The 23,438-nt window shown below is 43.8% G+C and overlaps 1 protein-coding gene across 7 annotated transcripts in view; it reads left to right on the forward strand.

Moving 5' to 3' along the window:
• The window catches only part of IL17RD (interleukin 17 receptor D), a 68,005-nt gene extending 46,249 nt beyond the window's left edge, over nucleotides 1–21,756 (forward strand). The window contains exons 4-15 of one of the 7 annotated variants that reach the window (XR_013162719.1): nucleotides 1,590–1,871; nucleotides 2,490–2,608; nucleotides 3,114–3,234; nucleotides 6,815–6,859; nucleotides 6,960–7,111; nucleotides 8,796–8,861; nucleotides 9,868–9,922; nucleotides 10,438–10,548; nucleotides 11,666–11,850; nucleotides 13,979–14,918; nucleotides 15,646–17,885; nucleotides 20,184–21,756. Coding sequence is in view for 4 of the 7 variants with exons in the window: in XM_077128930.1 (XP_076985045.1) it covers nucleotides 1,590–1,871; nucleotides 2,490–2,608; nucleotides 3,114–3,234; nucleotides 6,815–6,859; nucleotides 6,960–7,111; nucleotides 8,796–8,861; nucleotides 9,868–9,922; nucleotides 10,438–10,548; nucleotides 11,666–11,850; nucleotides 13,979–14,918; nucleotides 15,646–15,758 (2,189 nt within the window). In the remaining 3 variants the exon portion in view is untranslated. Of the gene's footprint in view, nucleotides 1–1,589; nucleotides 1,872–2,489; nucleotides 2,609–3,113; nucleotides 3,235–6,814; nucleotides 6,860–6,959; nucleotides 7,112–8,795; nucleotides 8,862–9,867; nucleotides 9,923–10,437; nucleotides 10,549–11,665; nucleotides 11,851–13,978; nucleotides 14,919–15,645 lie in introns of all 7 variants that reach the window. The other 6 variants (XR_013162718.1, XR_013162720.1, XM_077128930.1 and 3 more) reach the window with 6 other exon arrangements.
• Nucleotides 21,757–23,438: the final 1,682 nt, after the last annotated feature.

The raw sequence follows: 23,438 nt of genomic DNA on the forward strand, positions 1-23,438 counted from the left end.
AGATAAAAGCATTCTCTGGACAAAAGGGAAGTGGTCGTTCATTCCACATAAAGCTAGATTTTAATGGGATTGGCCTGACAAATTGCAGGTTCCATCCTTAGAATGAAAGCAAGAGGTATGAGCTGGTGGTAGGAAAATTAACTGTGGAACCGCGAGGACAGGAAGCTATGTTTTTTTTTAATCTTTTTTTTTATTAATTAAAAAAATCAGCAACAAACAAACAAAAACATTAACATCCATTCTACATATATAATCAGTAATTCTTAATATCATCACATAGTTGCACATTCATCATTTCTTAGAATATTTGCATCGATTTAGAAAAAGAAATAAAAAGACAACAGAAAAAGAAATAAAACGATAACAGAAAAAAAAAAGATTATACATACCATATCCCTTACCCCTCGCTTTCATTTATCACTAGCATTTCAAACTAAATTTATTTTAACATTTGTTCCCCCTATTACTTATTTTTAGTCCATATGTTCTACTCGTCTGTTGATATGGTAGATAAAAGAAGCATCAGACACAAGGTTTTCACAGTCACAGAGTCACATTGTGAAAGCAATATCATTGTTCAATCATAAGAAACATGGCTACTGGAACACAGCTCTACATTTTCAGGCAGAGGAAGCTGTGTTTTTCCTGGAAGATGACTTGTGGGTGGAGGCGGCCAGACAGGTTCTGTCTGTTTCTTTGGGAGGCAGAAAAGCATGTGGGTTAAGAGCACTGGGTACGAATCCCACCTCTGCTATTTAATTCCTGTGTGACCTTGGGCAAGTCATTTAGCTTCTCTGAACCTTTTTTCTCCTCTGTAAAATGGGAGATTTTTAGGAGAATTTAATGAATTAAACCATGGGGTGGAGCATGCAAGTTCCTACGTGGGAAGTTGTTCCGTACAATTTCTGATCATTATCTCATTGCCAGGTGTTAATACTGTGATAAATATGTCATTGTGATACAGGAATGCAACTTGTTGCCTTTACCTCCACCTCCAGACTTCACTTAGTGATTTATCAGGCTGGGCTTTCAAAAATAAGAACTAGAATCCTCTACCCTTACCCTGGCTGATGAAATTTTATGTAATTGTGGAATGTACAGCCTTTTATATTAATTAGCTAGCTTCTGTTAAACAGTAGTTTTGGGGATGTCGCATAAACTAAATTTTACTGTAAATACTAGAATGTGTTCAAAAACCTTTTTTTTTTTTTTTTTTTTTAAGTTTGGATCTCAAGTGGTGCCAATTCCTGTGAGGGCTACTATATAACTTCTGGTCAGAAAACCTTTTATCTTGTCCTCATGTCTGAATCGCTGGCTAATGGTCCACGGGTTAGTACTCCCACAGGAAGCTGTTGGTGAAATTCTGCATGAAGGAAGTCAGTACCTGCACGCTGTTGTACTCTCAGTCTTTATAATGTGCAGCTCTAACCATTGTCTCTGTGCCCTCCCTACCAGAAAATATGTGCTCTTCATCAAATAATCATAGGATTGGAGAACCTATTCAAAAGAGAAAAAGATTTTCCTGGCCTTTGCCATCAGTAATTTTCCCACCTGGTTAATTGCATCCTGTGTAATTACTTTTGCTCTAGGGGGAAAGAAAGAGGAGGTTAAAAATGACTCCTTGTCTAGTGTTCAGAAAGAATGTGAAATCGATATCGTGCCAATCGAGACCGGCTTTGGGAATCTACAGCTGCAGTTGGGCCACTCTGGTCTCCGTGGGATACAGATCCAGTGCTGGCTCTTGTGGCCATCAGAGCTTAATCCTTTTGAAAGCATCCAGGCGACAAGCGGCGGGGGAAGCTCAGGTGGCAGGAGGCTGGGCCTTCGCCTTTCAGCAGCTCTGTGGGTGACGTGGGGCCTCGGAGCGCTGTGTGAGGAGCACACACGGGGAGCTCTCGGGTGTCTGCCTTTCAGGCGTGATTAGAGTAGGAATTGCTTTGTAAATGACATAGGCTTCCTCCTAGCTGTTTAATTTCAAGCCTAGGATTCCCTCGGGCTGAGGCACACACTTTGCTGGGAATTTTATGTGTTGCTCAGGTGAAACAAGCCAACAAATATGGGGATAAAAACTTAAAGTAGAAACATGGTTTAGGAGGATTCCTTAGTCAACATTTGGGATTATCACCTTCTGAATGCATCTTGCTTAACGAACTAGAAATTATATATTCCAGTGCAGACTTACATGATCAGTTGTGGTTTGAACCTGAATATTTGAACCCTAATGCCACGGAGGCAACAGGCATTTGTGAAATAGCTGCCTGGATTAGAGATTAATTAGTAATCGTGGAATAGAGAAAATCACCTGACTCTACCGTAGGAATGCAGGGTATGCATTTTTCCCTTACATAAATGCAGATGTTCTAGCCAGAGTAAGAATTCCACGAACTCCCAGGGTGTGGTTGGAGAGGACCGGGTGGGTAATCTTGGAAGAAGGGAAGTGTTCCGAAGTAATTAGGTTCGCCTTTAATAAAAGTGTTCTGCTTTGCTAGGCATCGAATTCCTAAAAGGATTTCGGGTAATACTGGAGGAGCTGAAGTCGGAGGGAAGTCAGTGCCAACAACTGATTCTAAAGGACCCGAAGCAGCTCAACAGTAGCTTCAAAAGAACTGTAAGTCACACGCAGGGAACGCGCTCCTGAAGACGCACCACCATTGTCAGGGGGTCTGAATGGTCTATTGAAAAGCTATGAAATCGGAGAAGGAGGGGCTGTAGGGTTCACCCTGCCTGCCAAGGTGGGCAAGAATGGGGCCGTAACACCATGGACCTGCTCCACGCTCCCAGAGAAACCCTTTGACACCTCTCTGTGGCACACACGTCTCTAGTTAACACGCGGGCAGGGATCCTAGAAGGTGCCTTTGTGCTCTGAAAGTGTGAGTGGGCTTCCCTGCCAACCTGAGGGTCTGGGAAGCCATGGCTTCCTTGCCAGAGAACAGACAGCATCGTGGATCTGCAGTTTCATTTAGGTGAGGGGTGCAGAAAGCAGGCCTTGATGTCTTCCTTCCCCCTCCCCGGCTCTGGAATTGTGTCCATTGGGGTAGAAATGAAGGCCTCCTGTACAGATGGAGGGGCGGATAATTTCTCTATGATGCCACATGTGTTTTGTTCCCTTTTAGGGAATGGAATCTCAACCTTTCCTCAACATGAAATTTGAAACGGATTACTTTGTAAAGATTGTCCCTTTTCCTTCCATTAAAAATGAAAGCAATTATCACCCTTTCTTCTTCAGAACCCGTGGTGAGTATGGTCTTTTCTGCCTGGTTCCCACAAGGGGACTTGTCTCACACTTACAGTGATTTTTCTGCAGGGATGTGTTCAAAAACACACTTTAATGCTAGTGTGGAACAAGCCCGCTGGGGAGTTCTTTGTATACCGAAAAGCAATTTTTGGAGTTTGTTGTGGCCCAGGATCTGTTACTTTAATGAGAGACTCATTTGTTTAAGGACAGACCTTGTTCTAGACCTTATTTTAGAACAGATATGACAGTTGATTTTTGAGGATTCTGTTATACCATCAGGATAATCATGTATCAAAACATACTGATTTTTAAACTTTTTTTATTGTAAAATATATATTTTACAAAGAAAGCAAAGAAAGAAAAAAAGCAATAATTTTCAAAGCGCTCTTCAACACGTAGTTACAGAACAGATCCCAGAGTTTGTTACTGGTTTACATTCTATCATCTCAGATTTTTCCTTCTAACTGCTCCAAAACATTGGAGGCTAGGATATAGGTATTCAGCAGCCACACTCGTTTGTTAAATCCCATTTTCTCTGTTATACCTCCTCCTTTTCCTTTAATCCTTCTCTCAATCTATAGGGATCTTTGGGCAGTGCCCATTCTGACTGTTTAATGTTGAGAAGGTTGTTGACATTAAAGGATAGGAGGATGTAATTAACTGATAATCCTGGAGATGCTGGTCCCTCTGGGTTTCAGGATTTATCTGATTTAGGAACCCTCTGGGAATTATAGGTTCCAGGAAAGCAGACTGAGTCCATGAAACCTTTATAGAGTCTCAGTTTGAGCCCTAGGTGCTCTGAAGAGTCAACAGGAGTCACCTTGGTTGGGGTTTAGCAAACCACAGCAGTTAGCACTATCTAATTGAAGCTTGCACAGGAGCAGCCTCCAGAATAGCCTCTTGACTCTATTTGTTCTCACTTGGCCACTGAGGCCTTATTTTATTACACTTCTTTTCCCCCTTGTAGTCCAAAGGGTGTTGGAGATCCCACAGTGCCAGGGCCAGACTCATCCCTGGACCCACACCCCATGCTATCAGGGAGATTTTCACCCCGAATGTCGTGTCTCATGTAGAGGGGAGAGTCACATATTTCTCTTTGCAGAGTTGGGCTTAGAGAGAGGCCACATCTGAGCAACAAAGAGGCCTCCTGGAAGCAACTCTTAGGCCTTGTTATGCATAGTGTTAGTTTCTCCCCTACAGAAATAAGTTTCGAATGGGCAAGACTCAAAGTCTAGGGCTTGGCCTGTTTTCTTGGGAATACCCTATGGGTAAGAGGGTACCCAGCATATCCCAGATGGGAATGTTTAATAGTTCCATATATATAATCAACCCCTTCAGACCCCCCTTCGGACCCTCTGGGGACTCTACCAGTAGTTTTTAATTATCAGCCCACCATAGTCTGAGATGTATCCTGGTATTACATTAAGCTGTACAGAAACACAAGGCCTCATGACCGTTCTAGACTCTAGGGGTTTGGGTTGTCATCCAGGCAGGTTGATTTAGATTAAAAACATACTGCTTTAAAAAAAACAGACCTAAAAGTCCAAGTTGATTTTGGGGTGAAGGGTAGGAGCGTGAAACGATTCCATCTTTTACCTGTCATTAGGAGGTGACCTCTGTGAATGATTGCCTGCCATTTTCAGGATTAGATTAGGAAAAATAACTGGTACCCCTGGGTCCACTTTTGTTTCTATTTATTTAACATCTATTATACGCCGGGCCATGTTCTAAATGTTTTACACATAGTAACTCTGTTTACCAGTATAACAACTCGTTATAGAGTCTGATCTTTTCTTCCCCACTTAAATCAGATATGGAATCGTGCACAGAGGTTAAATGGCTTGCCTGGAACTGGGAAGTTTGGCTCCAGAGTCCACACTCTCAAACCACCAACCACATTGGGCTTGCAGTTTCCCTTTGCAGCCTGGTCTGTGTGCACAGGATCTGTTTGAGCTGCCTGGGTCTCTGCTTTCACACTTGGTGGTCGGCCACCCTAGGACCTGCAGCAGCTCCCGCTTGCCTTCCTGGTAAACTCTCTGTCCGGCGTTCCAGGGCTGCATGGCCAGCCCCGAGGTCCGGTCCCGCGCTCTTGTGGTCTGGTTGTGGTCCTCATCTCCCATGAGGTTTTTGTTCTCAACTCCTGCCTTTATCGGAATTCTTACTGGGGTTGTTGTCTGTGCAGCAAAGTTACTTTTTAATTGGTCTTGTTTTCTTAACTAAAATGATTCCATATGGCACAGACCCTGTACCTTTCACAGTATCTCTTGGTGCCTTTTAGGTAGTAAGCAGATAGAGAATTCAAAGAATGTGGCTTTTTTTTTCTTAATAAAACCAATCAACATAAAATATGAACATTCTTTTTTTTCATCATGTAGTTGCATATTCATCATCATGATCATTTGCATCAATTCAGAAAAAGAAATAAAAAGAAAATAGAAAAAAAATTCATACATACCATATCCCTTACCCCTCCCTTTCATTGATCACTAGCATTTGAATCTACTAAATTTATTTTAGCATTTGTTCCCCCTATTATTTTATTTTTAATCCATATGTTTTACTTCTCTGTCAATAAGGTAGATAAAAGGAGCATCAGACACAAGGTTTTCACAGTCACACTGCGAAAGCTATATCATTATACAATCATCTTCAAGAAACATGGCTACTGGTGGAACACAGCTCTACATTTTCAGGCAGTTCCCCCCAGCCTCTCTGTTACGCCTTAACTAAAAAGGTGAAAAGAATGTGTTGTTGAAAGCCTTGCCTAAATCAAAACTGGCAAATTTAAGATTCATTTTTCCCATTGGAATCAACGTATCTGGGGGTGAGGTGGAGGGAGGGGACGAGGACGTGTTCCTGAAACACAGACAGTTCTCACCACCTTGGTATACTGTGGCTTTAAGGTTGTTTTTTATTTTCTTGGCATTTGGACATTTCCCAGAGAGCTGTCGCATGGTTTGCAGCATGGTATATGGGACTGGTTTGTTTGGCCTCCTTAGTTACGTTTTATCACCTTGAAGTCCAGTTTCAAAGCCCACTGGCTTTGCTGGCAGGTTTTCAGAAGTGGCATTACTATCTAGGAGGTGCCTGGATGCTATGTTTAGACTCTATCAAAAGGATTTAAATGAAAATCCAGTGAAGGTTAGAATAACCCCACAGCAGTTCCAGACCACTCCAAAGTTCCCTTGTATGTAAACATGGACCACGATAGGAGCCAGCATTTTTCCAGCTAAGACAGGGCCTGCATGTAATGGAGGCATGGACACGCCCCTCCACCCTTGGCCGACAGCTTCGAAGAAAACTTGTGGTGCTTCTCAAGCCTTTTAAGTCTGGACACCCGTACGCGATTTCTATTTCTTTGGCATAAAGTAAGCCTGCGTCAGTGTTTTTGTATCGCACCCAGTTTAGATTTTCATAAGATGCTTTGTGTGTTTCACTGGATTGAAAATCATTCCTGAATTGATGTATTTTATGTCCTCCCCAGCAGCACCTAGCACAATATACTTGTGTCTTATTGAATTGTTGGAGAAGCAAAATATCAGACTGTCCTAAAACTAAAGTATATGTCTCTCTTAACAGCCTGTGACCTCTTGCTACAGCCAGACAACCTGGCCTGCAAACCCTGTAAGTACAGTTGTTTCTGTTTGTCAAGCTTCAGAGTGTTGCCACGGTGTGGTGTTGGGGCGGCCTCCAGGAGCTCACTGTGGGTCCTTCTTCCTTCCAGTCTGGAAGCCTCGGAGCCTGAACATCACCCAGCATGGTTTGGACATGCAGGTGACCTTCGACCACGCGCCCCACAACTTCGGCTTCCGTTTCTTCTCTCTGCATTACAAGCTCAAGCATGAAGGACCCTTTAAGCGAAAGACCTGCAAACAGGTAAGCTGCATGAAGGAGCTACTGCCTGTTTTAAAATGACCACTGGGATTTGGGTCAACATTGGGCTTTGCTGGCTCTCGTAGTTAGAAAGATTTCCAGAATGTTATTGCTGTTCTGGTGTGTCTTAGGGCCATCTTATTATCCCTTACTCCTCAGTTATCTTCCCCCAGTGGTGATAGAGCCTGGTGAAAGTACTACAGGGAACCTAACTACAGTCTGTTCTTGTTATTCGTGGTAGTTGTATTCTGTAAAGTGCTGTGAACACTGAATTAGGGAATACTGACCTGTGGAAATACGGCGTTAGGTTACTGTGAGGCTCTGATCATAGCAATTTCATCAACTGATCCATTCATAACCTTGTTTTATGTGTGTTTCTGTTTAAAGATGCTTTGTAGATGTTGTTGATTTGTTGACGTTGAACTCGGGGCCCTGTAGCTTGTACCTGAACACACATATTTCTTCCATGAGGCACAGCAGAGCCCTCTTGCATTTAGGAACACTAGAAGGCACTTCACCACCATGCTTGGGGGCCATTTTAAACAACAAAATCACCACAAAAAGCACAAAAATGCAGAAAGCATCACACCAGGTATGCCTTGAAAAGGAAGGATGCCTGTTCACAGGTTGAAAACGGAAATAAGAAGGTTGAGCCCAGCCTTGTTCACTGTTAGCTGGAATCTGGGTGTCAGGTGACTCAAATTTTTTTCTATTTTGCATGTATACAGGTGATCACAAAAGGGCCATGAGTGTTGATTTTGGGGGTTGCAAACCCATTTCAGTGAGTTGGCAAATTTGCAAATATGAAATCTGAATCGTGAAGATCAACTGTAATTACAGAGTCCTAGTTTGTTCTTCTGTGTTTAAAACATTAATCAGGTGCTTACTGTACGTTTGGCACTGAGCATTCCACTCATTGAGTCCTTTACTGTTACTTGAAATCAAGGCTGTTGTTGTCCCCACTTTACAGATGGGAAACCCAAGGCCCAGGGAGGCCCTGGCTTGCTCGAGGTCACACAGCTAGTAAGTGGAAAACCACAGATAGGACCCGGACCACTAGCAATTATCCTGCTCCTTACATTTCACGCCAACCAAGACAGTCAAGAAACACAGTAGCTAACTTCTTAAACTGAGTGATCAGAGGGAGTGGGATGTGTTCTGTGGAAGTCCCAGGAGTGCCACATCATCCCCTGTGAACTCCAGGAGAGGTTTTTGGTCATGGTGGAAGAGCCCAGTGTCTTCCTAGACATGCTCGGGTGTTGGGTCTTATCATAGTTTTGTCCTCCTGATGGCTCTTCCCTCAGTTGCTGACCTTTTTCCGTCCGCCTAAATTAAAATTAGGACAAATAAAACATGCACACACGCAGATTGGTAGTTTCTCTCCATGCCCTTTTATTAAGTAGAGGGTTGTTTTAGCTAGTTTCTTTGAACTCAAATCAATTATTTCTGCTGAGGAGACCACCAGTTGAGGGGACAATGTGACGTGAGTCCCAGGTTCTTTGGACCTTTTTCAGAGTGAAGTTCAGATAACATGTGGGCAGATAAACAGTTGATTTATGATCAAATTGATGTCTTCTAAAAATGGGTTCCAGACGGATGGTAAGTCTCCTCCAGCTCTGGGGGAGAAGAGGGATCCTGATAACTTTATTCAAGAAGTTAAATTTTAAAGGTTGTTGTTTCTTTGCAGGAGCAAAATACAGAGACAACCAGCTGCGTCCTTCAAAATGTTTCTCCTGGGGATTATATAATTGAGGTATATATAACTCCAGAAAGCCCATTTTTAATTGCATAGAACAAACCCAGTTCAGGTAGAAAGTACTTGTCTTTTTAAAAGTTTATACATAATTGGTCTTTGATTTTTTTTTCACTAAATATTTCAAAGAATGTTTTTTAATGTAGTGGTACAGTCCATTTACCCAGATTTAAAGTTGCTATATGGTGTTCCTTTATACCACAAAGGTGTATTTTTAAAATTTTAGCTGTAAAAACGCTTTCCTTTAGTATTAAAATGGCAAAACAAAACTTATACTTTTTATATCTGTATAAAATTACATCTGCCTGTACTTGAAAAGGGTTTCTATTGATGTTTTTTCTGTTTAAATATACATGAGTTCTAAACATCATTTCAAAAAGCATGTGAGTAAATTATATATTTCTCCTTTTTTTTTTAACTTTTCCAATATTAAAATATAGGTATTGCAAAAACAGGGAGTAAAAGAAAATAGGGAAATTAAAAATTTGTGTGTAACCCCACTGCTCTGAGACAACCAACACATTTTAATCTTTTGATAGAAATGCCTGTTCTTGCATGATTTGGTAGCAGTACGTGTTTTTTTTTTTAACTAGCATAGCTTCTTAAAGCATTAACGGGGAGGCTCAGTAAAATCGGTGGCAGACCGTCAATTTATTTGAAAACTTTTAGAATGTGGAAATCCCTCGCCATAATCTTCAAAGAATAAGCAACCTTTTGATTCATGAAAAGAAACCTGATGAATTTTAGAGTTTCGAGTTAGTAAAGCAGAGATGTACCTGAGTACACCTAATGCCTAATTCAACCCCATAAGTGGTCACAGGCCCAGCAAGCATTCTGTATAGCAGCTCTCCTTTCCCTCACCCATTCTGCTCTCCCTACCCTAGCCACTGCCCACAGGTGGAAAAAATGAATGAAATCACCATTTTTGCCCCTTGCCTGGTAGGCGTAATTTGTTGGGGGTGCTTTCACTTAAAAAAAATAAATAGAGCATTCTCTGTTTTTGCAGCTGGTGGATGACACTAATACAACAAGAAAAGTGATGCATTATGCTTTAAAGCCAGGTAAGAATTTTTTTTTTTTGATTGAAATTTTGGCTCTGGGCTACAGTTGACTAAAGCATCTGATACTTTTTGTACTTCATGGTTGTATAAAAACAGAGCAAAACAAAACTTGGCTCCTCTGTCTTAAATGACATTTCATAAAATCTGACTCTCTTCCCATCCTGTGTTGATGCCTGTAAGATCAAAGCCTTGTGGTTGGTGTGTGTCTCGCTGGGACAAAATAGTCAATTGTCCTTGGAAGAAAAGTGGTGGGAGGGGAGGTTTCCTTAGGCAAAATTCTCTCTCAGAGGTATTTACTGTCCCTGCAGACTCTAACTGTTGGATTGTTTCCTTCCACAACCCTTTAAAAGTGAACAGTTGAGTCCTTTTATGAACACTGAATCCGTTCTAGAGAGAGGTGCTTGAGTGGTCCCAGAACCTGTTACACGGCTTAGGTTTTAATAAAAAAAAGTCTAAGTTCACTTTGAAGTTGTCACGCTGCTTAAGTTTAAACCTTTCCCTTTGAAATTTCCCAGTGCACTCCCCATGGGCGGGGCCCATCCGCGCAGTGGCCATCACGGTGCCTTTGGTGGTGGTCTCGGCCTGCGCCACGCTCTTCACCGTTATGTGTCGCAAGAAGCAACAAGGTATCTCTCTGTGCAACAAGGGATCTCTCTGTGCAACAAGGGATCTCTGGGTGCAACAAGGGATCTCTCTGTGTGCAACAAGGTATCTCTCTGTACAACAAGGGATCTCTGTGTGCAACAAGGGATCTCTGTGCAACAAGGGATCTCTGTGTGCAACAAGGGATCTCTGTGTGCAACAAGGGATCTCTGTGCAACAAGGGATCTCTGTGTAACAAGGGATCTCTGTGTGCAACAAGGGATCTCTCTGTGTGCAACAAGGTATCTCTCTGTGCAACAAGGGATCTGTGTGCAAGAAGGGATCTGTGTGCAACAAGGGATCTCTCTGCGCAACAAGGGATCCCTCTGTGTGCAAGACAGGGCCATGCTCTGACAGAGGGTGAGGCTGGGACTGCTGGTTCCTCCACGGGTGAGGTGGGCCCGGGTCTCCGGGAGGCAGCTGGGACATCACAGTGCCCCTGGAGTCAGATCCCTGGCTAGGGTAGAGGAAAGCCGGTACAGAACATAATGTTCCCGGAGTTAGACTCTTTAGCTTTTAACCCCTGCAGCCACAGAGGGGACAGGCGTAATTCTATTCTCAAATTCAGGCTGGAAATGAAGGATTTCACAGAGGAAGTCGAGAGTCTGAATAAGGACCTAGGTAGGGTCGATCCCTTATAAAAGTCAGGTGTCACGTGGGAACTTTCTGGGGTATGGAAATGTCCTGTATCTTTTCCTTGTGGGGGTTAGACAGGTGTGTATACTTACGTAAGACTTGAAGTTGTACACTTAAGGTTTATGTGCTTTACCAATTGTAAGTTATCCCTCAATAAAAAGTTAAAAATAACCTGAAATAAAAAATAAAGGTCAGCCCAGCCAGTGCTTAGTTGGGCCTGGTTAATTGTGCTTTGTCACAAGAGGCAGTTGTGGGCGCCCCCTTCTGACCCTACGGAGTTCTCAGCTTGTCCAAGGTAAATTTCAGTTTAAGAGCAAGTTTTGGAGAAATTGCTGTCCAATCCCAACCACAGCTCACGGAGTTGGGGAACTGGGGCTGCCTAGGGGCTTGTTGGTTAGCGCTGGGTTCTGAGTTGGGACAAAGCGTTGCTTGTGGGTGTCAACCCTATCTTCTTTTCCAATTTAGAAAATATATATTCGCATTTAGATGAAGAGAGTTCGGAGTCCTCCACTTACGCCACGGCACTGCCCAGAGAGAGGCTCCGGCCACGGCCCCAGGTCTTCCTGTGCTATTCCAGTAAAGACGGCCAGAACCACGTGAACGTGGTCCAGTGCTTCGCCTACTTCCTTCAGGATTTCTGCGGCTGTGAGGTGCGGCTCTGAAGCCTGTCCCTCTAAACCCAGGGGCAGGACACCTGTGCTCCATCCCCCCCCACCCCATCCTCCGTGGCCACACCTGCAGCTTCTGAGTTGGGACCAGCCTCGATGCTCTTCTCTAGTCTGTCCTCCCCCTCACCTGCACTAAATGCTTCATGGCATGTAGTTCAAATTCTGACACTTCGCTGCTCGAGAGCCTTGAGCGACCTCCACCTGGCAAGAAACTCCTTGCGTTCAAGTGACAGTGGGGTGGGGATGGGCGTGGTGTCCTGTGGGGACTGTGTGCTGAGGGGGGGTGCACTAGGAACAACCTGGGGAGTGTGTTCAGGACTGAGATCTGAGACCCCCCCCCCCCCCAGTGGGTCACAGCACGGGACGTAAGGAAGTAAGTTTAGACATTCTTTGGAGGAGTTTTTGCTAAGAAGGAGAACAGCCACCCTTTGGAGGCTGTGGTATGCTGGGGTCCGGGGAGGAATGCTTGTTAACAGGTCTCTGTAAGGTTGTTCGGTAGGAAGCAGTGATGATGTGGAAGGGAGACAGGAACGGAGCACTCCCAGAATGCAGTGGAAACCAGAATGTGTCAGGTGCTCAAATTGTCAGCTATGGTTTCTTAGCTAGTCTCTTGAGTTACAGTATCAGTATATGGCTTTTCTGTAACACCACGGTGTTAATTTCAAGGATTGTATAGTATTTGTGTAATTTGAAGTTATTTGTGCTTTGAAACTGCTGCTGATGGGGCTCTGTGGAGAGATTCCACAAGGTGAGGCTGCTCCCTAGTGTCATAAGTGTGTATCTACAAGGCTGCCCGGTTTCCCCCTGAACGAACACGGTAAGGTTAGCAAATCAGCACATTTGGCTGCAAACTCTAGCTACTGACTCTCACTACCTTCAGATAACAAAGACAAACCAGCTTGCTCTAGTTTGTAAGTAATTAGCCTCGGGGAAAATTTTTCTTTTCTTCCTGTGAATATAATACGTATTGTAAAAAATTTGGAAACAGTAAAAAAGCATAACAGGTAAAAACTTGCCTGTAATCCCAACAGGGAGGAAGCCATAACACAGTTAACCTTGAGTGTATTTTCTTCTGGCCTTTCTGCAGGGATCAGCCCACACATCCATTTTTGCATATTGGGCTACTGCAGTGGTCTTTTCCTGTCTCTTCACTTAATCTTCCACACCATGTTCTATGTAAACTGCATTTTAAAATCCATAATATCAATTCTCCATACGTGAGTTAATTCAAAATGTTAAATACCTCAGAGGATAAATTCTGTCCCATTTCTGATGATTTCCTGAGGATAGATTCCTGGAATTGCTGGGTCAAAGATTGGAACATTTAATAAATGCTTGATATTCTCAGATAATTTTTCATTTATATAATAGTAGCAAGATTTAAAGAAAGCATGATATAATTCAGGGTTACTTTTAGCTAGTGGATGAATGCTGAGATGAATTTGTTTTCTTTTGCTCTAAGATCTGATCACCCACCCAGTGGGTTAACCTGAATGGCTGTGATATTGTGGTAGATTTCATGCGGCTGTGAGAGTGGCCAGAGGGGTCTTTGTCCAGTCACACTCTGTGGACATAAGTCAACTAGCCTTGTGGGAGACTGACATCTAGGCCTGAGCCCCATTTCCTGGCCTGCTTTGGGGCCACTCATCCAAGTTCTTTCGGATCTTGCCAGCTTTCTCTCCAGCCTCTGCTCCCTCTAATCTAGGCAGCTGCATTCATCAGATACACTAACCCCACTTCCTACCTCCTATGCTCTCCACCACACTGCAAGCTCTTTGAGGGAGTTAGATGTGTCCTGTAACTAAAATCTCTGTACTTCCATCTCTTCACAGACCATATGTGACTCCCTCAAGGAGCTTGCAGAGTGGTGGAGAGCACAGAGGTAGTGGCCCCACATGATGCTGAAACGGGGTGATGGATGGCCCTCAGCAGAGGGCTTGGTGTGGGGCTGTCATGCACAGAGGGTTAACTCTTCCCTTGGGGTGCTCCCAATGGTTAAGTGACAAATGGTGTGCCCTTTCCGTAAGGTCTACATTTTTGCTACTCGGTTTTCCAGGCTCTTACTGAGCATTCTGTAGAGGGGAGATGAGGTTCTCTGTGCTCCTTCCAGGTGGCTCTGGACCTGTGGGAAGACTTCAGTCTCTGCAGAGAAGGGCAGAGAGAATGGGTCATTCAGAAAATCCATGAGTCCCAGTTTATCATCGTGGTGTGTTCCAAAGGCATGAAGTATTTCGTGGACAAGAAGAGCTACAAACACAAAGGAGACGCTAGGGGCTCGGGGAAAAGGGAGCTCTTCCTGGTGGCCCTGTCGGCCATTGCTGAGAAGCTCCGCCAAGCCAAGCAGAGTCCAGCAGCGCTCAGCAAGTTCATCGCCGTCTACTTTGATTATTCCTGCGAGGGAGATGTTCCCGGCGTCCTGGACCTGAGCACCAAGTACAAACTCATGGACAACCTCCCCCAGCTCTGTTCCCACCTGCATTCTCGAGACCGCAGCTTCCAGGAGGCGGGGCTGTACCCCGGCCAGGTCAGCAGGAGGAACTACTTCCGGAGCAAATCCGGCCGGTCCCTGTACGTCGCCATTTGCAACATGCACCAGTTTATCGACGAGGAGCCTGATTGGTTTGAGAAGCAGTTCGTTCCCTTCCACCGTCCCCCACCCCTCTACCGGGAGCCAGTCTTAGAGAAGTTTGACTCGGGCTTGGTTTTAAATGATGTCATGTGCAAACCAGGCAACGAGAGTGATTTCTGCCTCAAGGCCGAGGCGGCCATCCTCGGGGCGACTGTGCTGCCCGACTTGCGGCCAGGGAGTCAGCACCTGAGCCCGGATGAAGACATGGAGGCGCCGGCCAGTGCCGAGGGCGCCTCTGCCCTGCAGCCCCTGCTGCACATGGTGAAGGCCGTCAGCCCCTCAGACATGCCACGGGACTCGGGCATCTATGACTCGTCCGTGCCCTCATCGGAGCTGTCGCTGCCTCTGATGGAAGGACTCTCGACGGACCAAACAGAAACTTCTTCCCTGACGGAGAGCGTATCTTCCTCTTCAGGCCTGGGTAAGATGCAGAAGAGAGCCAAGAGTACAGAAGGAATCTGGTTTTCTGTTCAGCTTTTATCCACAGTGAAAGCGTTTTTCTAATTTTGGTGCAAGGTTATTTGACAGTGAAAGCTGATGTGAAGTAAGATGAGACTATTGATAGTCTTGATTTATCCCAGCTAATGGGAGTAGTCATAGATGTAAAGTTACAAAGTTCTGATGTTAAATTATGGTGACCTTCCCAGACCCCTTAAGGGGTGTTATGTAAGATACGGTACATATCTAGGTACACATTTAAATCCAAAAAACCGCTGAACACCCAACGCATTGAGTCCCAAGCGTTCTGGGGAAGGGTCTGTGGCCCTCTGTCTTTTTGAGACATGCAGTTTTCACCACCCCTACCTTTTCACCTCAGAAGCCACAGCTGTTGAATGTGGGACTTGTGAGTGCAGCATCCTCTCCATCATAGCTCAGCACAGAGCCCCAGGTAGTAGAGGTGGGGAAGGCTCTATTGGACTGCCCCTTACCACACTTGTACCTCACTGGAGTTGTGCATGGAAGGTCTCCTTCTCCCTCAACTAAGGGTGCTGAAACCTGTTAGTAGGATGCGATGCAGCATCTTGGACTGGTTGGGATACCTGCCTCACTTGTGCAGAGCCTCTTTCTAAACCAGACCCCAGCCATGTTTGGGCACGAGCTCCCGTTCAATAAAGTGTAGTCACCACAACTCTGTCTTTTTTCCTTAGGTGAGGAGGAGCCTCCTGCTCTTCCTTCCAAGCTCCTTGCCTCTGGGATGTGCAAAGCAGAAGTTGGTTGCCACAGCTACCCCGATGAACTCCACGTGGTCGCCCCTTTGTAACGAAACGAAGAATCTAAGCATTGCCACTTTAGCAGCCGCCTCTGGATCCCAGCTCATCTCCCTGGTTGCGCAGCCCACTCGGAGCTGAGTCTTGTGCAAGGATCTTCTGAGTGAAATTTTGGCCAGTACTTGCTCTACTTACACCTATTCTCCACCAGATACCTTGACGATGTCTTCAGTTTTCTAAACCATATGGTGCTCTGAGGGCATGTCTGTAAGGTCTGACCATGTTAGTTTATTCCTCGAATTTGAGCCTGTTTTGGGGGATAGGGAGGAAACGTGGAAAGAGAAACAGGAAAATGCCCACACTGATCATGCAGACGTAAGTTATCTCAGCAGACTTTGCCTGTTAGCTGTTGGCTACATTGGTTTGAAATGCTTTGTGGAAAAAGCACTTTTAATGTCATTATAGCTATAGAACATCAAGGGCTTGTCTACCTAGAATCAGTGTCCTTGCAGATGTTCCTGACCAATTCTGATGTGGAACTTAGGATAACATGGGTATTAAGTAAGCTGTAGGTTAGAAGTTAGGAAGGTGCTTGAATGTACAGTCACCTTTTATAAAGCAAGTCTTTGTATGTTCATGCGTGGCAGGGCTAACTGACGTGGGACTGCTGGTCCAGGCCGATCTTGACTATTCCATCCGAGTTGGTTTAGTGGACATAGAGAAGGCACTGTGGCTCCAGGGGTCCCCTCTGTCTGAGTAGGCATTGCACAGGGACTGGATCTGCCTGCCAGGTTTCTCTGGGTTATGTTTACTGCACTGAATCGGAGATGTTGATGCCCTGAAGTTTATTTTTAAGAGACTGGGCCATGTTGTGCGAAGTTGAAGGTCACGCTTTGGTTGGCCCCCTGGTCTAAACTGTGCCCTATAATATTAGGGATAAGAATCCACTGAGATAGAGCAGTGTGTGGAGGTGGTAGCCAGTGAATATGCTGAACTGATTTGATTAATGACAGCTCTCTTTTTAAGCAGGTGGAAATTTTTGGAGGGGACCGTCACAAAGATGAATGTGCTCTTTGACTATTGCTTAAAGAAGATATGGTTCCCGAAATCATTAAATTTCTTGACTCTTAAAGTACCCCTTCCTTAACTCAGCCTGTGAATCATTTTTCGCTATTTTTGATGTACTTTTCCAATGAAAGATTTGTTTCTTGTGCTCTGTCTGACCAAAACTGCGCATTTAGAGCTTAGAAACAAATAATTTGCTTTAAAAAGAAAAAGGAAATATTCTTTTCTTATGAATGACTTCTCTACCAAGAATGTCTGTTTCCAGGGGCGCAAACATTTGTTCCGAAACAGATTGTTAATTAGTTTGTACATAATGTGATGTCTTGGTCTCCCCTGTGGAATCCTTTCTCCCCGCCCCTCCCCCCATCCTTAAGGGGTGTGAACATCTTCACCTTTTCCAGTGCTGTTTGGATTTGGGCACTCTATTTCCCCAGCACTCATACCAGAGGTCATTGCTTTCACTCCTTTGTCAGGTAGGACCACCATTAAGGGGCATGCAGAAACATATCCAGAGGTGGAGTGAAAGGTGGGATGGGGGAGAACTGTCCCTTCTAAACATGTGTTCAGTAGGTGGGGAGGAAAAGGTTTGCACCCCTGCTGGAAAGAAGAGGTTTGTGTGTATTTTTGATGTAAATGTCACAATCCCCGCTCCATAAAGGCAGCTGGCAGCATCTAGGAAGAACGCACTCGTTCTGTTTTCTGGCATCAAGTTTCCTGCAGCTGCTCAGAGGGAGAGACTAGTGGAGCTGGGGGAATGTCTCCTCCATAAAACCAGGTATCTTGATGTAGCAGAGACATTCCGTGTTGTCACTGAGGAATCTGGGACATGCACACAGAGCACCCACTGCGACCGTTCTGTCATCTCAGCCTCAGTGTACATTCTCTGAAGGACATTGGTTAGGCCAAACTTGCTAACATATGAAAATTTACTTTGCAGCATTATCAGAGAACTTTCTTACAGAAGACAAGAAATGTTGCCTACAGCCAAGAGCCAGTAGGAACTGTTTATTAGGATAGATACTCAGCTTTGCATGTGAAAGGAGACATTTCTGAGTCCCTGGGGCCCAGGGGTAACCTGAAGGGCTGGTGTTCCATGGGCCCAGGCTGAGAGCTTGGTAAATGAACTCACTTATTATAAAATTGGATAAAGGGAATGTAGTTCAAATTTAGGGTTTAGGTGCTTATTTTGAGATACTGTTACTCGGATTTAACAAATTCAAACTCTTAACATATCAGGTAATGAAACCATGGTGTCAAACCATGATGTGAATAAGTTAAGAAGTCCACCCTTCTAGTCTTACCTTACTGGTTTCACTTTTTTTTTAACTCCCTCATTTGGCAAGGGGAATGATTGCCTCACAGAGTTAGGCAGAGCATCTGTTTTAAGCAGAGTTGTATTTTTTGACTCACAGATTTCCAGGACAGTGGAAATGATAAGATGGAATTTACAAAAAGGTCTTGCCAAGTTACAGGCTTTAAGCATTGGAGAACCGAGAATTAGAATATAGAGGGTGATGTCAATGCAAAGTCTGGATCCTGAGAGTCACAGAGAAATTAGATGGTAAAGAGCAGAGATAAGTCCAGGGTTCCAGGCTACTGACAAGCCTCCAAGTAGCAGCAGGTAGGGAGAGAAATCACTGATGCTCTACCAAAAGGGCTTAGCATCTGACACAGTCAGCTTTGCCTGGAGGGATATCAGGGAGGTTGAAGCCCAGGTAAAGACATACAGAAGGTGTCTGCAGCCCAGCAGCATGGGGTGCAGAACGCCCTCCCCAGGGCTGAGTCTTGGGCCTTTGTGTTACATCCGTCATCAGAGAGAATCAAGTCATTCAAATCCAGGCCCGGTACTCAGGTAGATGACCCATGTAAGTAATGGTATGTTGAGCTAAAAATGAGATATAGGCCTTAAATTTTGGTCTGGTTGCTTCATAGCTGCCAGTGTCTTTTTTTGTTTTGTTTTGTTTTAACCAACTGCTGGTTGCAGGTCTCCTGACTTAAGCACAAATAGGAAAACTGTCCTTCCAAAACTGGAGTTACATAATTTTCAGAGATCTTCTTTTTTCCTGAGTTGAACACCATTTCCTTTAAAGAAAGGAATAAAATGCTCTTTTACCCTGGAGAAGAAATTTCACCCCTTCCCAAAGAAAGAAAAACCTATAGTCCCCAACCACCTCAACACTTAATTTGTCTCTCTTAAGGAGAGGGAAAATACTCTTTGTGTTTTCATTGAATAGAGGTACACAATACCAATGTGAAGGTTATTGGCCTTTTCTATTGTACATTGTTAGTGAAAATTTGCTGTCCTTACTTAGAAATGAGAGGCAGATGCTATGCCTTCGGGAGCACCAATGAAACAGGTTAGTTTTGTCAGGAAACATCTATGTAAGACAGTTTTTCAGTATCAGAAAGACCATAGGGAATGGTGGGGACTGTAGCAAATTAAAGAGCTCCCACCCACCCCTACAGTGGGCATTTACTCCCACCATATGGGGCCTTGCAGTACTTCCTGATTCCATTTTTCAAGTTAAGCTGAGAATTTGGATTTTAATATGAAATATGATTCTTCTAATGTTGGCAACATTTTTAAAATGTTGGACTTGAAGATTTGAAATGAAAGTCATTCATGATAACTGCAGACATCTGGTGCCACCAGAAAATTTTGCTTAAATATAACCCTTGGCTGGATTGATTTTCCCCTAAAGGAATTTGATGTGATTCGGAATATATTTGAAATGTTTTGATAGCTTCTTTCCATTTCATGCTATCTTCAGAAAAAAGCAAGTCAGTTGTTAATTCCAAAGTCAGATTTATGTTCTCCCAATTTTTAAAAAATATGTAACACTGAACAAATTCAAGTAAACTCCACAAGCCCAAGGATCCTATTTATATAGTTTTAGCTCTTGGTTTAATCATTTGTCTACATGTGTGCAATTCTTGCTTACTCAAAGGCTTAATTAGGAAAGCAGGCATGTGGGGAGGGGTGCAGCAACCCCCCCCCCCCCCATCCATTAGAGCCAAGTATTTGCATTCTTTTCTGTTTTAAATGATCTGTGAATGGACTCTGTTTTGAAGGTGTGAAACTGAATATGGGGAAAAGCCCTTCCTGGTATCAAGATAGCAGTTTGCAGTCCTCATAGGGTATTGGGTCACCCTTGCCACACCATCTCCCTTCCAGGCTCAGAGTGAAAGTAAACAAAAGGAAGTCTGACTGTAAGCCAATAGCTGTGATTCTGATTGCAGAGTTTTAGGGTTGGGAGAAAGTTTGGATTATTTAGTATGTTCCTCCCCATCTGCTGTCAGGGCTGCTCCTTAATTATTTCAGATATATGGCCATGGATGGGATTCTGGATAGTCAGTGAAGGAGAGTCTGTAACCCTGCTGATCAGATACTCTTTTGTATGTCTTCCTTATAGAAATTCAAACCAGCCTTCTTTTGTTCGGCTTGTCGTGGAGAAGGAACAGCTGGTCACCCTCTGTGTATTTGAAAACCATAGTGAAGTCATCCCTCTGGTGTTTTGATTTCAATGATAAATCATCCCACCTACTTAAACTATTCTTCATGGCTCTTGTTTTCCAGGGACTTAATAATTTTCTCTGTGCTTCTGTTTCTCAGTTTTACTTTTTGTTTAGTTGCCCAAATTGGACATGATACCTTATTCACATTGGGGCCTGATGAATGCCAAACTCGGGGTATTCTCTTGTGTCGGTTTCTCTTACTAGTCAAAAGTATTTAAAAATGTCATATTCCTTATATTCATGTTGGGGATTATTATATTGCCACATATTTGGTTTTATATTCCCCTTGGAGATGGTCCCCTATCACATTTTGTGGGGTTTTCCCCTCCTGAGGCCAAACACTTGTTGCTTATTCTATTTTTTTTTTTTGCATGGGCAGGCACCGGGAATCGAACCTGGGTCTCTGGCATGGCAGGTGAGAACTCTGCCACTGAGCCACCACGGCCCACCTTAGTCTGTGTTTTTAATGTCAATCCTGAGTTTCTTCAAGATTCTCTTTAAGACTAACTCTGACTTTCTGAGTGGCAGCTAGCCCTCCCTCCCAATTCTGGATTCTATTTTTATAGATCTGTAGACATCACCTGTAGTTCATGATCCACACTTTTATTAAATGGTGCAGATGTCAATTTAACCACTGGCGAGGTGATGACAGCTTTTGCTCAATACCACCTTCAAATTGCTATTTGAGGGCTAATTTGCAAACACTTCTGTTTGAATCCCCCTCTGAGGACCTGTTGGCCATTTTGGCCAATTGTATTCTGTCCTACTCTTTGGTTCCTCCCTGCAATTCAGCTGGGACCACAAGGACCTCACACACTTCAGATCTGTGACCTAAAGGGCTGGAGACCTCGTGCTGAGTTGACTAAGCACTGTGCTTTGCACAATCAAAAGTCTGACAGAAGCAGATGTTTAAATCAGTGTTTAAATGGGATGTTTAAAATTTTGATAGAGAAGATTCAAAGAGGCAATCTTCTGTATGTACGTGATGTTTCCAAAGTAGACTGCTCAAGATGTTAGACAAAAATTTACGAATGTATTATACAAATGTGTGCTTGTCTGTTGTAAAAGATTTTTTTCTCTAGAAAAAAAAATGTAGTAAGTGGACAGTAGATAAAGCTTTTGTAAAAACCAAATATGTTCATTTAGAGAGTAGGTAACTTGTTTCCAGTGTTAGGAAAGAAAGAAAAAAGTTTTCCCTGCAGGACCTCCCTATTACTATGTTCTGGGGGGAGGGGGCCTGTGGAAGAGAATGGGGTTATTGTTGTCATTGTCTTTGTTTCATCTTTACGTTTGTTCCCTGTGGACAGACTGTAGCAGGGTGCTATATTTTTACATTGAAAATGTTAATGATTTATGATCTGTACAGACTTCTGTAAATAGTTGACAGTAGATCACAGCTGACATTTACAAAATGTTCTTTTTGTACCTTAGAATTTCTGCATCAAATAAAACGTTCTGTTTTAAGATCATGGTGGTTCCTTATTTTAGGACATCTTTTCTGTTTTTTGAGTAGCTGGGGCTTCCGGAGGGATATTCAAGGGCGTGGAGGTGGGGGGAGCCAGGACTTCTTCCTCCTTAGAGAAAAGGAGCTGTCTGCCCTTCACTGTTGACCTTGTCCTCTGGAGAGCAAGTTGCTTGTTGCCCGTGCAGCATCTGCAGGCTTCCCTGCTGCAACACGGACACTCAAAAGAACTTTTAAAAAAGAAATCTGAAATTTGGGGACCACATTTAAACAGAAAAAGAGATTTCCCACATGCATTTCTTTTTTTCCTGCTGGGTGCTCTGTGTGTTGACATCTCAATTTCAGGGTCCATTCCCAGCTCCACTCTTGTCAGTGGGACCCTGTTACTGTGCGGATCTGATTTGGGATTCAGTTTCCCACCTGTTTAATAGGCTAGTCAAAGGCTTTACTTTGCAGAGTGATGTGAGAATTACAGGGATGATGAATGTGGTGTCTGCTGGCACATAGCAGTCAGTAGATGTCAGGTGTCCAGAAGGGGACATGAATGGCAAATAGCAAGTAGCCTTTTAGCTACTGCCTGGAAAAGATTTGGTTGATATTTTAGGTCTTGGAACATAATAGAGAAAAAAGTTGGGTTTTCCTAGTCCTTGACACCCCCCCCCCCCCAGGTCCAGCACCCTTCCCCCATTCTCCCACTCTTCACCATAGACTATAATGCACTGAGGGCCTAAGACCTGCCTCCTTTGGGAGCCCAAGGGAAGTGGAAGGAGTGGTAAGCAGATCCAGGGAAAGTGCTGTTGGTTGTCTCGAAGGGAAGATTCTGTCAACTTACCTCCTAACTTTGGCACATCCTTCATGTTTTCTGTTGATATTGTCCTAGGACGCTGCTTGCCATTTACCTGTTGAATTCTTTCCTGGTCTCTGTGCTTTTTCTCCTTATTTCCAAGTGTGCCAAGTGCTTTACCACATCATCTCATTTATCGTCACAGCTACCCAGTGAGGTGGATAATCTTCCTGTCCCCATTTTTACAGACAAAGAAACAGGCTCAGAGAGGCTATCTCTGATCCAAGATCTCACAGTGCCATACAAGTTACAGCAAACCCTCAACTAGACTGCCCCTGGATCCCCCCCCAACCCCCGCAATAAGATCTTGCCATCCAGCTAGAGTGAGCTTGAAAGTCTTTGTGTGGCCAAAGGTAATAGGGAGGTTTCCCATGACGTTAGGGGGTACCAAGAGGATATAACAATAGAAACCCTCTGAATGTTAGCACGACTATTTCCTGCTCTAAGTGAGAGTCTAATGTCTGAAGCATTCTACACCCTAACCAATAGGCCACACTGTCCCTCAGTATAGTTCTGGGAAAAAAAGAACCTTGAGTAGCAATTTATGGGAACTTAGTTCCCTCCTCAGTCCAAATATTGAGAATAACTCAGAAGTTAAGCAAATGGTTCTAAAAGGACTCAATTTGAAGAATTTCATTAGGTAGAAACTAACAAATGAATATGTTTCCTTTTGCTTTATTAAAAGAAGTTGTAGCTAGCACTCTGTTAGTGGGGAAAAAAAATCCTCTTTTGACATCAGGAGAGGCCCTACTTTTTACCACAGTGTTAGCAAGTGGAGTCTGTTTTCACAGCTGCTTAATGGTTTTACTGTTCCTATGTCTGGAGTGCATACCTAAAGCCTTGCCA

The sequence above is a fragment of the Tamandua tetradactyla genome, chromosome 15 (assembly GCF_023851605.1).
Source record: "Tamandua tetradactyla isolate mTamTet1 chromosome 15, mTamTet1.pri, whole genome shotgun sequence".
In the NCBI taxonomy this organism is placed as follows: domain Eukaryota; kingdom Metazoa; phylum Chordata; class Mammalia; order Pilosa; family Myrmecophagidae; genus Tamandua; species Tamandua tetradactyla.